Source organism: Lissotriton vulgaris, chromosome 1_1, assembly GCF_964263255.1.
Source record: "Lissotriton vulgaris chromosome 1_1, aLisVul1.2, whole genome shotgun sequence".
Classification (NCBI taxonomy): domain Eukaryota; kingdom Metazoa; phylum Chordata; class Amphibia; order Caudata; family Salamandridae; genus Lissotriton; species Lissotriton vulgaris.
The window spans coordinates 2,142,983,811-2,143,002,867 of NC_141685.1; the positions used below are offsets into that span (position 1 = coordinate 2,142,983,811).

At 44.2% G+C, this 19,057-nt stretch overlaps 1 protein-coding gene across 1 annotated transcript in view; it reads left to right on the plus strand.

Moving 5' to 3' along the window:
• The window catches only part of MPPED1 (metallophosphoesterase domain containing 1), an 888,950-nt gene extending 871,917 nt beyond the window's left edge, over positions 1-17,033 (plus strand). Inside the window, exon 7 of the mRNA XM_086922282.1 lies at positions 16,681-17,033. Within this exon, the coding sequence (XP_086778408.1) occupies positions 16,681-16,790 (110 nt within the window). The 3' untranslated portion in view covers positions 16,791-17,033. The remainder of the gene's footprint in view (positions 1-16,680) is intronic.
• Positions 17,034-19,057: the final 2,024 nt, after the last annotated feature.

A 19,057-nucleotide genomic window follows, 5' to 3' on the forward strand; every position in this document is an offset into this window, starting at 1 on the left:
CCAACAACATCATATTCCGAAGCTGCGTTCTCACTATCTCTGGCATATCTCGCTGTTAAAGCGGCAACTTTCTTTTTCTGAAACTGGGGTCTTTTCTGTGAAGAATCATCCTGCTTGCCTTTTCCGTCTTTCGGACAGGGCTGGTTGCGACTCTGCTGGCTACCCCGTCCTCTGCCTCCACCACCGGACGATGAGGCCGATGTGTTCTGTAAAGAACGAGGAGAGCGTTGATCAGGAGCCTGAAATAGTTCAGGTGATTTAATCGTAGAGCAGTCGTGTAAATCATAAGTGTGCTCAGTAGATGCAGGCACGGGTGACGCGGGACGGGTCTCCTGTTTCTGTTGTTGTTTTCCCTGTTTTTTATTTTTGTTCCAATTTTGCTTTGGAGCCTTGGGCTGAACGTCTTTCTTAGACTTCGAACCCTGAGGTTGTTTTTTATCTATGGCAGAAAAGGGCTTGACACCTAAACTATTATGGCCAACGGTCTTATAAGCCGCGTTGATGATTATTGGTAACTGTCCGGGTTTGTCGGCATCGGGGACATCGCGCAAGGCATTAGCCACTTGGACGTTCACTGCATCTCCCTTTATATTAGAAAGGACTAGATCGGAAACTACAAATGTGCCAATGAGTCTCATTCCCAATTCAACTGCAGCCTCAGGTCCGTGTTCATCCTGAACACGCTTAATGACCGTCGGAAGGACAGCCATTGACGGAGCACCTCTTGTACACTGCCGCAAAAATTCTACCCCATGACTCACAGTCACCGGCTTCCGGTACCAAGTCCTTGGACTAACTAATTGTAAGAATCCTGTGTTTTTCAACGGGAGTCGAATTAGGAAAAACTGCCTCCAGTTGGTCAAATTTCTCAGCAAGCCAAAAAGGCATATCATCCTTATCTTTGGGACGTTTGCCCATAACCGCATTAACCATCACAGGACTAAGCTTCATTCCGCTCGGTCCAGCTGGAAGCGCCACAACACCAGGGGCCCCGCCCTGGAAATTGCAGGTGATATATTGAACTAGGGCCCTGATAACACTGTTTGCAGAGTTATATAGGGGCCGCAATTCAGCAACGGGAACTACCCCTGCACAAGGATGAGGGGTAAATCCAGTGAAAACAGGCCAAGAAGATCCTGGAATGGACAAAGGACCTCATCTAATTGCCGTTACACAGTGGGGAAGGGCTCCATTAAACCAAACACGGTGCTGCCATGCAGAAATCGGAATTTCCTGTGTCCTATAAGGAACATATTCCAAGGGCACGGCTGTGTGAGTATAAGTTTCAAACACCTGAGTAGCTGCCTCCACAGCGGGAAATGTCACCCATGAGTAGAAAATCTCAAACGGGTAAGCAACCTCAGCACTTACCACCAAAATAACTGCCATGCCCTCCAAGCCAATGTTATAAACCTGCAAATAGTTGCGGACTCCAATGCGACTATGCTGCCGTATGGCAACGTTAGCCATAGCGACACAGAGAATTAGAGGTACAATGTAAAACTATGTAGCACAACTGGGTAGTAATTCAAATGGAAACCATTTTGAAAGATTCAAGCTTGAAAAGACCTATGTAACTATAGGTAGGTTTAACCACTGTTAACCGGAAACAATAGTGACAGAGTTAAGGACTGATATAACTACTACTCAAGCGTCATGTAATAAGACCACCATCGTTAGGGCGCCATGTTGCAGGGATTCTGCTCCTACACAGAACTGTGCACAGAAACTTAGGACCTTAGTGAATTAGGGTGTGCCAAAACTCACCTTAGTACCCACCATCCCCTACCAGACTAGCATCAGTGTCTCATTAGCTCTTAGTCCTATAGCCAAGAAACCAATGATTAGACAACCCAGAACATGCAACTTAGGTTACCTCAGGCAATGTGGAAAACAAGAACACTGTTTCGTTATACTCTCATACCAGTCCAAAACAGGGAGTAAAAAGAGACACAAGCAAGTTTGAAATATTTATTTCTAACGCTGTGTTCTCATGCGCAGCACCTTAGCTAATACAAGCAGACATATTATTAGAAACAAGATTGTCAGCATAGTTACTATTCCATAAAATGCAAAGGGAGAAAGCATGTTATAATGCTAAACTGAAACAGAATAAATATATACCTATATTTCACCCTCCCTTGCTAGTAGGTATTTGGGATTACATAGGCGGCCCCATACCTCTGGTATTTAGCAGAAGTGGATCAGATCAAATTCTGCACAAGCTCTCAGCATACAAATGTTCTTCAAGTGTGTGTGATCATGCCTACGCAGTGCATTATTAAACGCACCAATACCAGAGGTGGCCGCAGCTGCATATGTGTTATGCCTAGAATGTGCGCTGTTCAGTCCGAATAACAACCAGTGTTAAAATAACCTTGAAGGCCTCGGCACGCACTGTTCAGGCTAAGCTTACCAAGCAAGGCTACTAATGTAGAAAAACATATTATTCTTGTGTGAAGTAAAATACTCTGCTAAACTCGAAACAATTAATAAAGTGTGTGCCCTGTGCAAAAGGCAGCAGAAAGGAAAAATGGCGTTTAAACTTCTAATAAGCTCATATCAACTTAACACTGTGTGAATGCAAGGCTCAGCCGCACGATACTATAGCTAAACAGCACCAACTTCTTACCTCATACTACACTTAGGTTAGGTACACTGGGGTAGAACTGGCTAGAAGCACTAGTTGAGTATTTATATTTTAGCCTGTGTTATTTATGTATGTATTTTTATGTGTATATGTCATAGCTACAAACCATGCTATTGCAGTATTAGTTTATCTTACTGCTGATGCTGTACGTATTATACTTTGCATTCTGTCTTAAGATTGTAGCAGTTCATATCTCTTGCACGAGAAATAAGACTGTTCAATAAACCCTTTTTTATTGAAACGCCTGTCTATCTATTCCTGTGTAACTCTATAGAAACAAAGCATGCACCTCAGTCCTATGTCACAACTATAGTGTATGATATTCCAATGCGCAGAGCCTATCAGGGATATAGGAACTACACTAAAGCTCAAGGTAGGCCGCAAGCACTTTCAGTTTACTGTGCTCCCCTTCTGTCTTAACAGTGCCCCTCAGGTGTTCAGCAAGGTGATGGCAGTGGTCGCAGGTTAGAGGTGTCAGTCTTCCCCCACCTCGACGACTGGCTGTTGAAGGCATCTTTGCCCCAGCAGTCGTCTTGCAACTTCAGACTACAGCGAACCTCCTGCATTCGCTGGGGTTCTCTGTAAAAGTCACACCTGACTCCTTCTCAGACGCTCCCTTTCATCAGAGCTGTTCTGGACTCAGTGCAGTTTCGGGCTTCTCCTCCAGAGCAGCAAGTCCAGGATATTCAGGTTATGATTCAGCTATTTCAGCCTCTACCCTGGATTTTGGTGAGGTTGACTCTGAGGCTGTTGGGTCTCATGGCCTCCTGCATCCTGTTGGTAAGACATGCCAGATGGTGTATGCAGGCTCTGCAGTGGGACTTGAAGTTCCAATGGGCACAACATCAGAGAAATCTCACCAACGTGGTTCAGATCTCGGAGTATCTGCAGTGGTGGTTAACGAGCTGCAATTGGGTCTGTGGCATACCTCTCTCCATACCCCCACCAGATTTCACAGTCATGATGGATGAGTCACTTCTGGATGGGGTGGCCACATGGGAGAGGTGAAGATCAGGGGACACTGGTCTCCGGTGGAGACGGGACTCCACATAAACTTGTTGGAGCTCCGAGGGATTTGGTTGGCATTTAGAGCATTTCTTCCCTCTGTCAAGGGGAAGCTGGTGCAGGTGTTCACAGACAACACCACCGCTATGTGGAACTGCAACAAGCAGGGCGGGGTGGGTTTGTGGCCCTTTGTCGAGAGGCCCTCCGTCTCTGGATATGGCTGGAACAGCAGGGCTAAACCCGGGTGGTTCAACACCTGGCAGCTTCTCTGAACGGCAGGGTGGACAAACTCAGCCATTGATGCCTTCAGGATCACAAATGTCGTCTCCAGTCGGAGGTGGCGCAAGGTCTCTTTTTGCAGTGGGGAGAACCTTGTTAGATTTGTTCGCCTCCGAAGAGAATGCACAATGCCAGCAGCACTGCACACTGGTTTCCAAGGCAGCTCTTGATTGGCAACGCATTTCGTCGCAAGTGGAGCTCAGGCCTATTGTATGCCTTTCCACCCATATCACTCCTGCTCAGGGTTCTGAAGAAGATCACAAGCGACTGGGCCCAAGTAATTCTTGTGGCACCGGACTGGATAGGATAGTCTGGTATCCAGAGCTTCTGAGCATGAGTGTCGGTCCTCCGATCAGGCTGCCTATTGACCCTTTTTCTGCTTCTCTTTCTACTGTCCTTTTATTCATTCTAACCCTTGCCACCAAGGCTCAACCTTGGGAACTCTCAAGGGTTACCTTTCTGTTCTGTCTGCTTTTTTGCAGTTGCCAGACCAGCCCTCTCTCTTCAAGTCTCCTATTGTAAATAGATTTTTAAAAGGGCTGGCTCACTTGTTTCCAACAACGCCCTTTGTTATGCCTCAGTGGGACCTTAATTTGGGTTCTCACTTACCTGATGTGTGCTCCCTTTGAGCCTTTGCACAATTGTCCCCTCCAGCTGTTGGACATCAAAACAGCCTTCTTGGTGCGGATTACATCGGCCCGGGGGGGGGTGAGTGAATTGCAGGCATTATCCAGCTTGCCTCCTTACATTATGTCCATTCCATCTGGGTCAGTCCAACACTTTGTCCACGTTCTTAGCTCCCCCACATCCCTCTAAGGAAGAGGAGCGTCTCCACTGACTGGACCCAAAAAGAGTGTTGTCGTTCTACCTTGACTGCACAAAAGCTAACTATTTGTGGGATATGTGGGAGCGAAGAAGGGAAGGGCAGTGCAGAAAAGGACCATCTCTCGCTGGGTCGTTCTCTGCATTAAAATCTGTTGCGCCTTCGCAAAGAAGTAGCCCCTGAAGGATTAAGGGCCCACTCCACCAGGAGAAAGGCTGCGACTACGGCCTTGGCTCGGGTGTCCCACTCCAAGACATCTGTCAGGCGGAAACATGGGCATCATTGCACACATTCGCAAAACATTATTGCCTTGATGGTCAAGTGCGCTGGGATGGGCATTTTGCCAGTTTAGTCCTGCAAGACTTCTTAGTCTAGATCATGAGTCTGCAACCCACCAACGGGATAGAATCTGCAGCGAGAAGTCTCTATCAGATGAACAAGTTACTTACCTTCGGTAATGCGTTACCGAAGGTAAGTAACTTTTTCAATTGTACTTAAACGCACATGATAGGAAAAGGAATTGGTATGAAATGGCTGCAAAGATGCTAAAGTGTTACTTGGACATAGTTTTAAAGTAATTGAAAGTGATCAAGTTGCTCACCACCCTGAGATGAAGTAAAGCTACAATTGTTCTGTCAGGGAGACAGCAAATACATTATCAACAAAATTGAATCTTGTTACGAAAATGTCAAATACATGACTAGTATATATGACTCACAGCTTAACAAATATGCTGGAAAGTAAAAAGTGGGCTAAATCGCAGCACGCAACATAGAATTATTGGTATATTGGAACGCAATAGTGCAAGAGACTCCAAAAATGCTTGCAAAAATACTTATTGTTATTTTTGATTTGTCATTTTTCACACATTTCTAAAAATACATTTTTCAAAGGCTGTCAAGGTGAGGCATATATATATAGTGAAAAGTGTTTCATAGTGACAGTGAGTGCTCAGTGCTGGTAGTGCAATGCATATATACAAGAGTGAAGCTATATACAAATATGTACAAGTTGCAGATTGGTCAGAACAACAATGACAATACTTCTGGCTGTGGCAGGGCAACTCAGTAGTGTCCACCAAGAGATTTGTTAAGACTGAGCCATGTTATATCGTCAGACTGTGAGTCATATACATAAAAGGATTCAGTTTTGTTAATAATGTAATTGCTGTCTACCCAACAGGACCATTGTAGCTTTACTTAACTTACCCAGGTTCTGAGGGATACAGGGTTCCCCCATTGTATCTATACACCACACTGAGATGGAGAGAAGCGTTAAAGATAACAGTAAAATACCCTTTAAATGTGTGGGGTCCTGAATATTGAGTAGGTAATATCATTATACCTTAATGTTGTAGACAAAATATTAACAGGTAAGTATGTGTAGATTTTCTATACAAAATTCTAATTATATATATTTTGACAGTATGTACACCTGTGGGTGTTTGTCCTGATTGTCATTAAAAAAAACCTTAGGGTGCTCGGGAAGCAGACTGGGGTTGCCCCCAATTTGTCCCTTGGGGCAGAAATCCCACAAGACACAGGGAATCAAAATGGTGCTAAAGTAAACAAAAGGAGGGGAGAGTCTTCCCTTGCATCGAGCAATAATCCCACTCCAGAAGGGGCAAAATTGTCTTTCTTCCCCCCTGGGGCATGTAGGAGGTTTGACATAATTGGAGAGGTTGTTCCAAATCAGCCCCCTTGGAGAATAAAGGCCCACTAGACAACAGGGATTTTTTATTTCACAGAAAAGAAAGTGGTGAGGACATTGCATTCTGGCCTTTGCCACCCCTCCCACCCTAAAAGGGACAACAAGTCTTTCTGACCCCAGCCAGGGGCAGATAGAATCTGCGCCCAATTTACTTATGGTGGGGGTTGGGGGCATTGTGTATTGTGGGTAGTAAAACCTTGTGGTGTCCCGGCAAGGCACACCACCTTAGAATCCTCTTGGTGTTAGTTTTCAAAAATGTCTGTGGTTGGTAGGTTTCCATTGCTGGAAGCTAAGGGTGACCCCAAATACCACAGCTGCCCCATCTCTGGTCTCTCCGCATAGCGCTTTAAGGCCTTTGGTGTTGCTGTCTCTTGGCCCACCCACACAAGTGGGGGTACCATTACTATTGGGAGTTATGTAGGATCTCTGGGTAGTATGAAATTCCAGATTTCAGACTCAGAGAAATGTAAGGAAATTGTGTGCTTCTTGTCAGAGTTTAAACTTTGCTATAGCTTCTGGGTAGGAATACCTGGGGAGAGCCACACAAGTCAATCCACCCTGGATTCCCATGGGTGTCCGGTGTTAAAAAATGTGGAGGTTTGCTAGGTTTCACCAGGTGTTGGCTAAGCTACGGCCCACAATCTACAGCTAGCGACATTGCAAAACAGGGTCAGTTTTCAATGGAAAAATATGTGTCAATATTGGGTTTTTTGCCCTTTTCCGTTGCTGGCCCTAGACCTACCCAAGCATGTTGGATAGCATTTTTATCTGGAGACTTGGTCTATTCTGAGTGATAGGAAATTTGTGGCTACCCTCAGATTCCATAAATGTTCGCCTATTTTTCACTTTGTTATGTTAGCATGTTTTGTATAGTGCACAGCTGCCTCGGCAAAGAGGTGTCGCATTCTTCAAGCAGAACATGAAAGCTGGTAATCAGAAGAAGGCGCTAGAGTGAGGGGAAAAGATGAGTTTTGATGGCCCTACGAATGGCCATGTAATTGTTTATGGCACAAATGGACACTGGCAAAGCGTTCCAAAGCTTGGCAGCCAGTAAACGAAAGGAACTCCCACCCGCTCGTGCCCGCCTCATATGAGATACAGTCTCCAGATGTTGTCCCATTGAGCGAAGTTGACGCGAAGGAGAATAGAATGAAAGCAAATTAGATAGAATGCCCGGAGAGGTAGATTTCAACATTTTTAAACGCAATGCAGAGGACCTTAAGTTACACTTCGCTGGTGACAGGCAGCCAGTGTAGCCGATGAATTGCCCTAGAGGTGTAACAAGTTCTAGGGAGACCCGGAAGGGGTCTAGCCGCAGTATTTTTAACTCACTGTAGTCTTAGGGTTTTGGTCTTGTTAACTCCTAACTACTGTGTGTTGGCATAGTCCAATCTTGACAAAATTCAGGCCTAGATAATCACTTGTCTGATGGGTGGGTCCAAAAACCTAAGCAAAGGTTTGAGCCCCCGAAGTATGCCAAAGCAAGTCCCTGCAACTTCCTTGGATTGCAACTGAAAACTGAGGGCCAAATCTACCCAGATGCCTAGATCTTTCACCACCTGCTATGGGGTGGGTGCACAGCCCAATATGGTCGGCCACCAGCATTCGCCCGCAGCTCTTGATCTTTTCCTATCATATGAATTGTTCCACACTGAGCACACAGTGAAAAACCATTGTTAGGTGCAGCTCAGTTGTTGGCTCTGGGTCCCTCGGGTTCTTGGACAATCAACAAACCCTATATGTTCCCACAACCAGAAGAGACTAGCAAACATAATGGTATAATGCTTTGGTAAACCGATCATCATGAAAAGAAGTTACAGATGAAAACGTTACAAATTGCTGCTTTTTTTCCTACTACTTTTCAATACTTTTATTCTATTTTAACTGTTAATTTCTTAGAGAAAAACTTGAGGTATCTACACAAATGTCCCCTTGCTGAATTCAGAATGTTGTCTATAGCTTTCTGGTATCAACTATGTGGTTTACCCTGGTTTCCACCACAAACTTGAAAGTAAGTTGAAAGTACAAAGGTTTGTATGTATGTATAGGCATTTATATAGCGCACTACTTACCCGTAGGGTCCCAAGGCGCTTCGACCGCTGCGAAACCCTTCCTGGGTTCCCTGAGAGATGGTCCCTTAATGGGTATCTCCAGGGTGAGACCAGGCATCCCCGGCGGTCTGGTGGGGCCGTTAGTGAAGATGAGGCAAGCTAATGCCCAGAGTTGCCGAGTGTGATCGCTGATCAAAGTGGGCACCGAGGCGAGAGAATTATCGAGTCCGCTGACCCTGGTCCAGAAACCTGCCGTGCCGGGAATCGAACCCTGGTCCCAGGCCGTCCTCTGCTCTCGGGTCTGCCGCCTCTAACCAGTGAGCCACACTACCGCACAATGATCCACTGCTTGAAAAAATGTCAAAACTGTGGTAAAAAAGTAAGTTTGACTCAACTTTGCATGTTCCTGAAAAATCGAATATGGTGACTTTAGAACAGCTAGCCTTTAGTTGATACCATTTTTAGGAGAACAAAAAAACTTGACACTTTTTTGTTGAGCACTTTTCCCTATAGTTCCCTCCAAAAACCTCAAAATTTAGCTATATTTTGCCTCTTTCCTCTGTTCCCATCCAGGGGAATCCACAAACCTTGGGCGCCTTTAGAATCCCCATGATAATGGGGAACAAAGGGCACAAATTTTGGCATGGATTTTTTATATGGAAAAAAGTTATGGAGACCTGACTGAGAAGTACCTCAAATAGCCAAAAAAGGGCTCGGCACTCAGGAAAAGAAGCCTCAGCAGTTCCGGGCATTAATAGGTGGCAAGCTGCAGCCCTATATAAAGAAGACTGCGGGGTATACTTTGTAGTGCAACTTGCGAATACAATCAGTGATTCTGCAAAACCAAAAAACCTTAACATTCAAAATGAGGTTGACACAATGGGTACTGGGCGGAGATCTGTGGGATCAACAAGAATAAAGACAATTGGGATGGCTACGGAGTACCCGCCTCCGAATAGCCAGGTGACGCTTCACTCCGCCCCTCAGTAATGGGAAGCAGTGGACGGCAGCGTTTCCTTGCAACCTTCCTTTCCTGGCGGCTTCTCGGTGCTTCCTAAGTCTTTCTGTTGAACCGGGTGAGCCGTGTTCTTCCCCCCCGCATGCAGCGGACGCAGGTAGCAGACGTTATCTGGTCTCGTAGTACTCGGGGGAATGTGATCCAAGCGAGCGGCGGCAGGCAGCGAGGGGGCACGGGGCACGGAGGCACGGAGCCAGTCGAAGCTGTTTCCAGAGGAGTTAAGAGCGACGAGCCCCTGCCTTGTTAAAACCCCTGACCTTCCCCTGCACAGAGGTGAGGAAGTGTCAAACAGTGAAAAAAAATCAACAGGAAAATAAAAAAATTTAAGTAAGGGGGGGTGAAGGGCAAAAGAGAAAGAGGAGCCGGGGGCAGAAAATTCGACATTAGCATTCTGTCACACAGTGCTCGAAGCTTGAGGAAGTCTCAGGAGTTGACTTACCAAGACATAAAAGGCAGAATCTTCTCCTCTTCATTATTTCTTTTTTTTAAAACGTTATGTCTGACCCTCCTGAGATGAAGAAGAGTACTCGTCTCGCTAAGGCTAAAGCCCGCCGCCTGTTGGCGAAAGAAGTGAGAGAGGCCAGAGAGGCAAAGAAAGCGGCGCGCTTGGCTGGAATTGAAAATGCCCCCCCCTCGCATTTGCTCGACTCTACTGTTGAAAGCTCAGAGGGGGAGATAGAAAAAGGGAGCCCAGCAGCAATTACTCAGCAACTTGCATTATCAGGGGAAAACCCCTGTGAGGGTTCAAGCTCGAGCTTAATAACTACAGCTATCTCCCTACACCCCCAGAACAGTGTACCGGAAGGCAACTGTGATTTGGAGGCGCAGAAGAAAGAGATGGTACAGAAGGGGGTTAAGCAATTTGCTCTTTTAAAAAAAAACTACTATGCCTTCTATACCTACTATACAGGCTTTCCCTATTAGCCCTCACAGCCTTTGTACCCCCAAATCTAGTGTACAGAATTCCACAGACACCGGAGTGGAGGTGCACAAGCATCTCAAGAGCCCCAAGGTCCATTATTAAATGCAAACTGCCCGGCAATCTCGGCTTCTCCCGGTATACAGGCTTCAAGTAGCCTAAAAATCGTCAATACAGAAATCCCCGCTATCCCCATTATTCGGATCGGAGTCCCCGTAGCCAATTTATTTAATTCAGGGAAGGAGCAAGGTAGTGTTCAACAGGCTGATCCTATGAAGTGTCATGGGCCGGATTTGAGAGCTGCGGTTCATAAGAGGTTGAGTTGAGAGTTTCTCCCTCTGGTATAATCCTACCGATGGCTTTGTTCTCTCGGCAGACCGATCTAAGTTCTGAGGCTAGTATCGATCCAGGGGTAGAGACAACTAGGGCCTTCCAAATGAGCATTAAATATATGCTCGATTTGATCCTGGATGAAGTCCTGACTTAAAAAAGGTACAGAAAGCGGAACTGGCCTCCCTCAGTCTGCGTCTCGAAAAGATTGAGAACACAATGGGGAGCTTCCCTACTAGACTCCAAGAGGCTGAGGAAAGAATCTCTGTATTAGAGGATCAGTTGTCCACTGTCATGAAAGAGTTCAAAATAGCGGCGAAAGGAAAACAGACACTGGAATCTAAGTTGGAAGAATTGGAAAACCATTCCTGAAGGTCTAATCTTTGCTTAGTTGGAGTACCCGAGGGGGTTGAAGGCTCTCAAACTTTGAGTTGGGTGAATATCTTTATCAAACAAAAGGTCATCCCGGACTTCCAAGGGGACCTTACGATTACCAGAGCTCATCGTGTCCTGGCACAGCCATTCCCCAACTCGACACTTCCACATACAATCCTGATTAATTTTTCTGATTTTCGAGTAAAGGAAGCAGTTTTAACAAAGGCCATACAACAAAGGCAATTTGCTATTAATGAGACTACAAAATGTCGTATCTTCTCTGATATGTCAGCAGTCGCGGGTTGCCGCAGGAAAGAATTTGTTAAAATGCTGCAGCTATTCAAGGCAAAAGAGCACAAGCATAACTTGCCCAGCAATCCAAGCTAAGAGTCCTAGTAAAAGGGAAGTTCTTTATGTTTACAGACATAGACGAAGCTCAGGGGTTTCTGGAGGGCATTTCTTCAGCATCCAACGATAGAAAGGTCTAACGCGGCGGTGCTGAGCCAAGCAATTAGCTTAAATCTCTAACCCTTATTATTAAGATGCAGGGGCAGACAAAGTGGATATGGCTCCCTAATCTAGTATGATAGATCAGATACTTTATTCTTAACTGATCGATTAGGGATGACCGAATAGCGGAGTTAAATGTCAGGTCCGACTGCCGCTTTGTTAGAGGGAGCAAGTCGGCTCCTGAGCCCAGCAAAGTATCTTAAAATGGTTAATCATAGCCTAGTGTATAGTTAGGGAGAGATTGAATATTAAGCTTAGTAGGCTGAGTAGATTAAATAAAGATGGTTAGTTGCAAGGCGCAGAAGAGAAAGTGTGATTCACATTGCTGGGGGGGGGCGGTAGTGGAGCGCACCAGGGTGTAGCAACATGACACCCGAATTGAGTTGGGGGAGGGGAAAGTGGAAGGTGTGGTGGTGGGGGGGGAAGTCCTATTGCTTTTTTCTATTTGTTTCATCTGTTTTGCTAGAAAAGTCACTACTGTTTATATATGGCTAAAATGTCAACTTTAAAGGTCGTCTCTTTTAATGTTAACAGGCTCAATAATAAGAGAAAGATGCGTGCTATTGAGGCGTTGGTAAAAACAGAAAACCCAGGGGTAATTCTTCTACAGGAAACCCATATCTCGGCCATTAAGATCTCTGAATTTTCTATGTTTTGATCATGGGCAGGTTATAGGGGGTTCTCATCTTCCTCGGTATCCCTTAGAGGGACCGCTATTTTTATTAATAGAAATTTACAAGCAGAGTTTATTAACACCAGTAGCGATCCATCTGGGAGGTGGTGCTGGGCCTCCTTTTCGTTTAGATCTAAACCTCGCCCTCTCACATATGTGAGTTTTTATGCACCGGTAGAGGACAATATGAAACCCTATGAGGAACTCTTTCTAGCACTGATCAGGATCCTGGGGGATTTCATTTTAGGTGGAGATTTTATTATTTTGATGGATCCACGGTTAGATTCTACAGTACAGGGGAAGAGGCAGACAAAGCCCAGATCCTTTAAAGTTTTGAAAAATTATGAATCTGTATTGAACTTACATGATCCATGGCGATTAGCGTTTCCATCTCAAAGGAAATACACGTGTGGATCTGGTCGGTTCTGTTCCTCCTCCCGTATTGATTTTTTTATTTCCCAGGGGTTAGAGTTTTTTCAACAACATTTTTTCTTTAATGCATTCTCAGACCACGCAATGCTGACATTGGAAATCCATCTGGGGGAAGGATTGAGACTCCCAAAATGGTGGGTTTTCAATAAGCAGTACTTAAATGATAAGGAGTGGGTAAAGTTTATGGATTCAGAGATCAGACAATTTTTAAATCAGAACACTTTGTCTGCTGCAGCACATATAGTTTGGGACTCACTCAAAGCATTTGTGCGGGGACTAATAATAGGCAAAGATGCAGCTATGTCCAAGAAAGCTAGGCTAGAGAAGTTACAGCATGAAGACATGATTCATGCCCTCAATGAGATATTTTTTAAAGATCCTACTGTCTCTAATAAAAAACTTCTTGGTCAGGCCAAACGCAAGCTCTGTTCTGCCTATAACATCCAAAGTGAGATCTTTTTTTCAACGCTTTCAACAGAAAGTATATGAGGAAAGTAATTTCACAGGTAGGCTATTGGCATGGCAGGCCAAAGAGCAGGCCGCAGCAAATCAAATTAAGGCATTAAAATGCCCTTTGACAGCAGTTCCCACAGAAGACCCAGGGATAATTGGAGACATCATGATGGCCCACTACGATTCTATCTATGGTAAATTACAAAGGGTTGATGACCAACTACTTGCTAAATTCCTTCAGGAAAATCCATCCTCAACTCTGTCTGAAATAGATAATCAATCTATGGCGAGCTCTTTTTCCTTGATAGAATTGGAGGAAGTTGTAAAAAGTCTGGCGAATGGCAAGGCCTGTGGTCCAGACGGATTACCCGCAGAAATTTTTAATGTGTTTTTTGGGGCACTACCAGACTTTTTTTTAGCCCTGATTAATTCTTTATTAGAAGGAGGGCCCGTTCCGGAATCTTTTAGGCAGGGGAACGTCATTAGTTTCCCAAAGAAAGGTAAGGATAAGATGGATCCTAGCTCCTATCGTCCGATCACGCTGCTGAATTCGGACTACAAAATCGTAACAAAACTTTTATCTTGTAGGTTCAATAGATTCGCAGCACAGTTGATCCATCCCGACCAGAACGGGTTTCTGGCTAGCAGACAATTGGCCACTAACACCCACTTTCTTGCAGAGGCCCTGGAATACTTTGAGGGTCAGAAGATTCCTCCTCTCGTCTTATCATGAGACGCAGAAAAGGCCTTTGACCTTGTGGTCTGGCAGACATTATTTTCGATTTACACTCTTTTAATATGACACGGTGATTGATACTTTTAATTCAGAGCCTATATGAGAATGTGGTGGCAAATATAATTATTAATTCAGAAGTGGTATCATCTAATAAAATTAAGCGAGGCACAAGGCAAGGCTGCCCTCTATCACCGGTGCTATTCGCGTTCTTTATTGAACCCCTAGCAACAGCCATTCGCAATTGTGTTGATATTCGTCCTCCAATTACAGCAATGCCTAAAATAAAGCTATACGCAGATGACATCTTGCTTTTAATTAAGCCCACAGCTTAATTAAAATCTCTCTATAAATCTACACCCTGATATTCGGGGCTCTGCAAACCCTAATGCAAAGAGATATTTGGGAATATTTTTCTCCAATCTAATCGATGATTTATATAAATTAAACTTTCTTCCCCTAATAAAGAAAGTTGAAGGGCTGTTCTCCGATGGAACTTACTTCCTTTGTCTATAATTGGACGAGTGGCTTTGATCAAAATGTCTGTATTACCGTTACTTAATTTTTTGTTTGCCTCAATTCCGTGCACTTTATCAAGCTCTTTCTTTTCTCAGGTTGAGTCAATGTTTACAGCCTTTATTTGGGCAAAAAAAGTCCCACGTCTAGCACTTAGCACTTTATATGAAGACTTGGATCAGGGTGGTTTAGCACTTCCCAGTCTTAAAAGCTACTATGATGCGTATTTTGCACAATAATTATCAAGGTTCAAGCCAGCACCACAAGTACATTTTTTACCAATTTTTTTTTATCAATCTCATGTGTCAGGACAGCCAAATTCATTCTCCCCTGTTAATGTTCAGATCTCCAAAGCTGTTCCGCTACAAGAGCTTGAAATGGCTTTTTAAAAGAAGGCAGGCATTCTTTAAAAAATATTCTATACCGGCAATTAACTCTGCTTCCTTGTTAGAAGAAATCCTCCCCTTCATAGGTGTTAGACAACCCAGATATCTGGCCGTAAAATGGGCGGAAGCGGGCTATGTTAAAATTTCTGATTTTATACGGGATGGTAACTGGGTGTCTATAGTAGATATGCGCCAATCATTGACCAATGATTTTATCCTAATGAACTCTTAAAGCACTTTATTTAAATATCTTTCTGAAATAAGTGTCATCTCCTTTTTGGCTCAAAATCAGTTGCTGGAGGATCTTTTAGTTAAGGTATCAGACAGGAAGCCTGGTGCCTGGAAGAAAAATGTGTCCTCTGTAAGGGGGGTGGATGTTGAATCTAAAGCCTTAAGGAAATGGTCAGAGCAGGAAAACTGTGAAATCTCCCCCCATATTTGGACTACTATCAACAGGCTAAATTTTAGCTCTTTAAGAGGGGCAAACTGGCGCAGGATGTTATTTTTTAGTAAATGGCTGCTGTATCGAACCCCAGCTGCCCTTGCAAAGATGTACCCCAATCAGTCTTCCAAATGTTTCCGATGTCTGAATTATCCTGTTGCCAATTGGTCACATATCATGCTCCACTGTCCAAAGATTAATGTGTACTGGGCAGAGGTATTTGTGTATCTCGAAAAGGAATGTAATTTACAGTTGGAAGTAAATGACAGGTTAATTTTTTTTGGCTTTGATCCGGATCTCCCTTTTGTAGATTCAGTGACTAGATTTTTATACATAGCTATGGCGATTGCAAGGTCACTGGTTCCGACTCAATTCCGTCAGCTTTGGAATGGAGGCAGAAGATGAGAAGGGTGAAGTAAAGTGAATATACCTTTGCAGCAAGAAATGGGGGACTTAAGAAATGTAATAAAACATGGGGTTCGAGCTTTGATTAAAGCAGAGGGAGAGGATGTAATTGCTTGTTTTTATTGGTGGAGGGGTGGAATGAGATTTTAGACCTCGTCAATTGTCTATTTATCTATTTATTGTGTGAATGTTTACAGGGGGCTTTTTCTGTGGGATATTTGTATTTTTGTACCTGACTAACTCTTTTTTTATGAAATGTATAACAAGACTATTATTTGGGATAGTGACTCATTGCGATTCATTTTGTTAAAATAGATTTTCATTGTTTAGTCTCTTTGCTATGATATAATGCTGCAATATGTAAATGTTCATGTTTGACAAACCTTGGCTTCAATAAAAAAATGTAATAAATAAAAGAATAAAGACAATTTAAATAAACACTGTAGTTCTAAAATAACAAACAACGAGGACTACAGTTACATGCTGTGACTGATTGCTAAAAGAAAAATTAAACAGTATGAAAAAAAAAAATTCCCATCATGTCAGCTGTGCAAGGACAAAATACAGCGACCAGTCACAAATATGGTAAAGAAGCAATGCTCCATTGGTGGTACAAACATAATATAAACATAAAAACAACAAATATCAAACACTATACTGAAATGGATAACAAAGCCATCCAGTGATACAGGAGAAAGTGTTCTGCAAAGTGTGGAATGCAATGCTGCCTGCAACCTGTCAATGGGGAGACCACAAAAATGTAAGTCACCAAGGTAGTGAGTTGGCAGCCAAGGAATGCTTACTGATCGCACATTTAACATTAGCTATAGCCTGTAAAGGGAGCATACAGATTGTTTTTTATGCAACTGGGTTGCCAGTAAACACAGATGTTTTCTTAAGTAACAGTACAGTTCATAGTCGGAGTGTCAGTGTCACAGTGATGATAACTGCTTCTTTTTTTATTTACTAGGTTATGGTGTAATGGCTGATGGAACAACCACGTATGTAAATTCATCAATATGCACTGTGAATTATCAACCAGTAAATCCACCAATAGTCATTGACCTACCTACACCATGAAATTGCGAATTCATTAAAACCGGGATTTCTTCAAAAAAGTTTCAGCTACTCCTTGAAGTTCTATTCATTCTCGCTTTGCATCTGCAAGTTGCAGCCAGCAAAACAAGTGAAATACAATTTATGTACTTTAATGTTTACAGAAAGTCTAATAGAAAATACAACTTCACTACATTCTGTATGTTTTAATGATACCGAATGCAGGATTTGCTTTGTTCTGAATTTTTACATAGAGACCTCCCAGTCTTTGATAGCTATTAAATTGTGATTAGATTTTCTGTTTGTTTTTCAATAAACATGCAAATGAACAGCTAATTAGCATGTGTTGTTTGTTTACAGTATGCTATTGTCATAACATAACAGGCAAGTTCATCCCTAATGTGGTCTCTTGATGCTGTTAACAGATACAGATGCATATTGATACCCGACTAATTGGTGCTCACTTTCTCCAGTATTGATTTGTTCATATATTCACATGTGTTAGATTTGGGGGTCTCTAGTTGGCACAGGTAGGTACTTGTGACAAGTAGGGACCCTTGCCTCTAGTCAGGTACACTCCTAAAATAACCCCTGCTCAGCCCCTTGGTAGCTTGGCACGAGCAGACAGGCTTATCTCAGAGGCAGTGTGTGAAGCATTTGTGAACATATACAGTAATCAAGGGACAACACTACAGATGGAAACCACACAGGTTTTATATAAAAAATAAGTATTCTTTATATAGACTTATCACAAGACCACAAACGACAAAAATCCACAAAACTGTGCTTAAAATGGTAGAATTAGCTTAGTTCTCTTTAGATCTTAAAATGCGACACTTTGAGTCAATGTACCTTAAGATGCGACACCCCGGGCAATGAAAGTGTTGCAGGAAAGGTGATGCAGTAGTCCCTGACACACAAGGACGGTGATGTGTCGAAGATCTAATGCAAAGAAATAAAGATGGCGCTTTCTCCTTGATGCAACACGCTTCCCAATGATGCGGTGGCGTCTGCTGCGACGTTGTTCCTCTTCTCCGGTGATGCGAGATGCTTTACACGATGCGAGCTGCGACAAGCCCTGCAACACGCTTCCCAGTGATATAGCGGCATCTGCTGTGACGTCGATCCTCTCCCCTGGCGATGCGAGTTGCTTCCACAACGATGCAAGCCGCGACAGGCCTACGACACTCTTCCTGGTGATGCAGCGGCATCTGCAGCGACGTCGATCCTCTTCTCCGGCGATGAGCCACTTCAGGCCCTGCAACACGCTTCTCGGAGATGCAGCGGCATCTGATGCGATGTCGATCCTCTTCTCCTGCAACACGCTTCCCGGTGACGCGGCCACGTCTGCTGCAACGTCGATCCCCTTCTCCGATGAAGCGAGGCGTTTCGTGTTGTGAAGCGGCAGTTCAGCGACACGATTCTTGTTCTTGAGTCTCGCTTTTAGCTCCTTGAGACACGCAAGTCCCCACAAAGTCCAGCACAACTGCAGGCACTTCCAGGGAACTCTTGGGGAGCTGGTGGGTGAAGTGTGTTGTCCCTGAGACTTCAGCAGGAGGCAAGCTCTGTTCCAAGCCCTTGGAGATCCTTCACAAGTTGAAATAAAGTACACAAAGTTCCTTTCTCCTTCCTTCAGCAGTAAGGGAACCACTGCAGGCCAATCCTCCAAGCAGCACTTCAGCTTAGGGATAGTCTCTCCCCAGTCTCTCTGGCTCCACTCCTCAGCAAAGGATTCTTCTTGTTGTCCAAAAGTGATCTAAATTCTTGGGATCAGGGTCCCAATACTGATACCCCAAAACCTTTTGTCCTCTGAGAGCAGAGGGACCTTTGTCCAGTCCAAACCAGTTCTGGAGCACTCTGTTTACATGACTCCTACTTTCCTTTCACAGTGCAGGGCAGAAACATCAGACGCCCTACAGGGGGTAGAGCCAGCATTGTGAAGGAAAGGCACAGTGCTGAGGCACTCTGTTGGCATGACTCCTTCTCTCCTTTCACAGTGCAGGGCAGAGACACAGGAGGTGGAGTCAGCATTGTGGAGGGAAGGCACAGCCCTGGAGCACTTTGTTGACATGGCTCCTTCTCTCCTTTTACAGTGCAGGGCAGAGACATCAGACACACCTCAGGGGGTGGAAGGCAGGCACAGCCCCATTCAGTTCCCAGGTGCAACTCCTCCCACCCATCTAGATGCAGATCTCTCTATTCACCACTGGGCTGACTCATCCTGTCTCCTGGAATCCCCCAGCCCTGTCACTCAAACTCCAGACAAGGAATACACAACCTAGCTTAGGCAG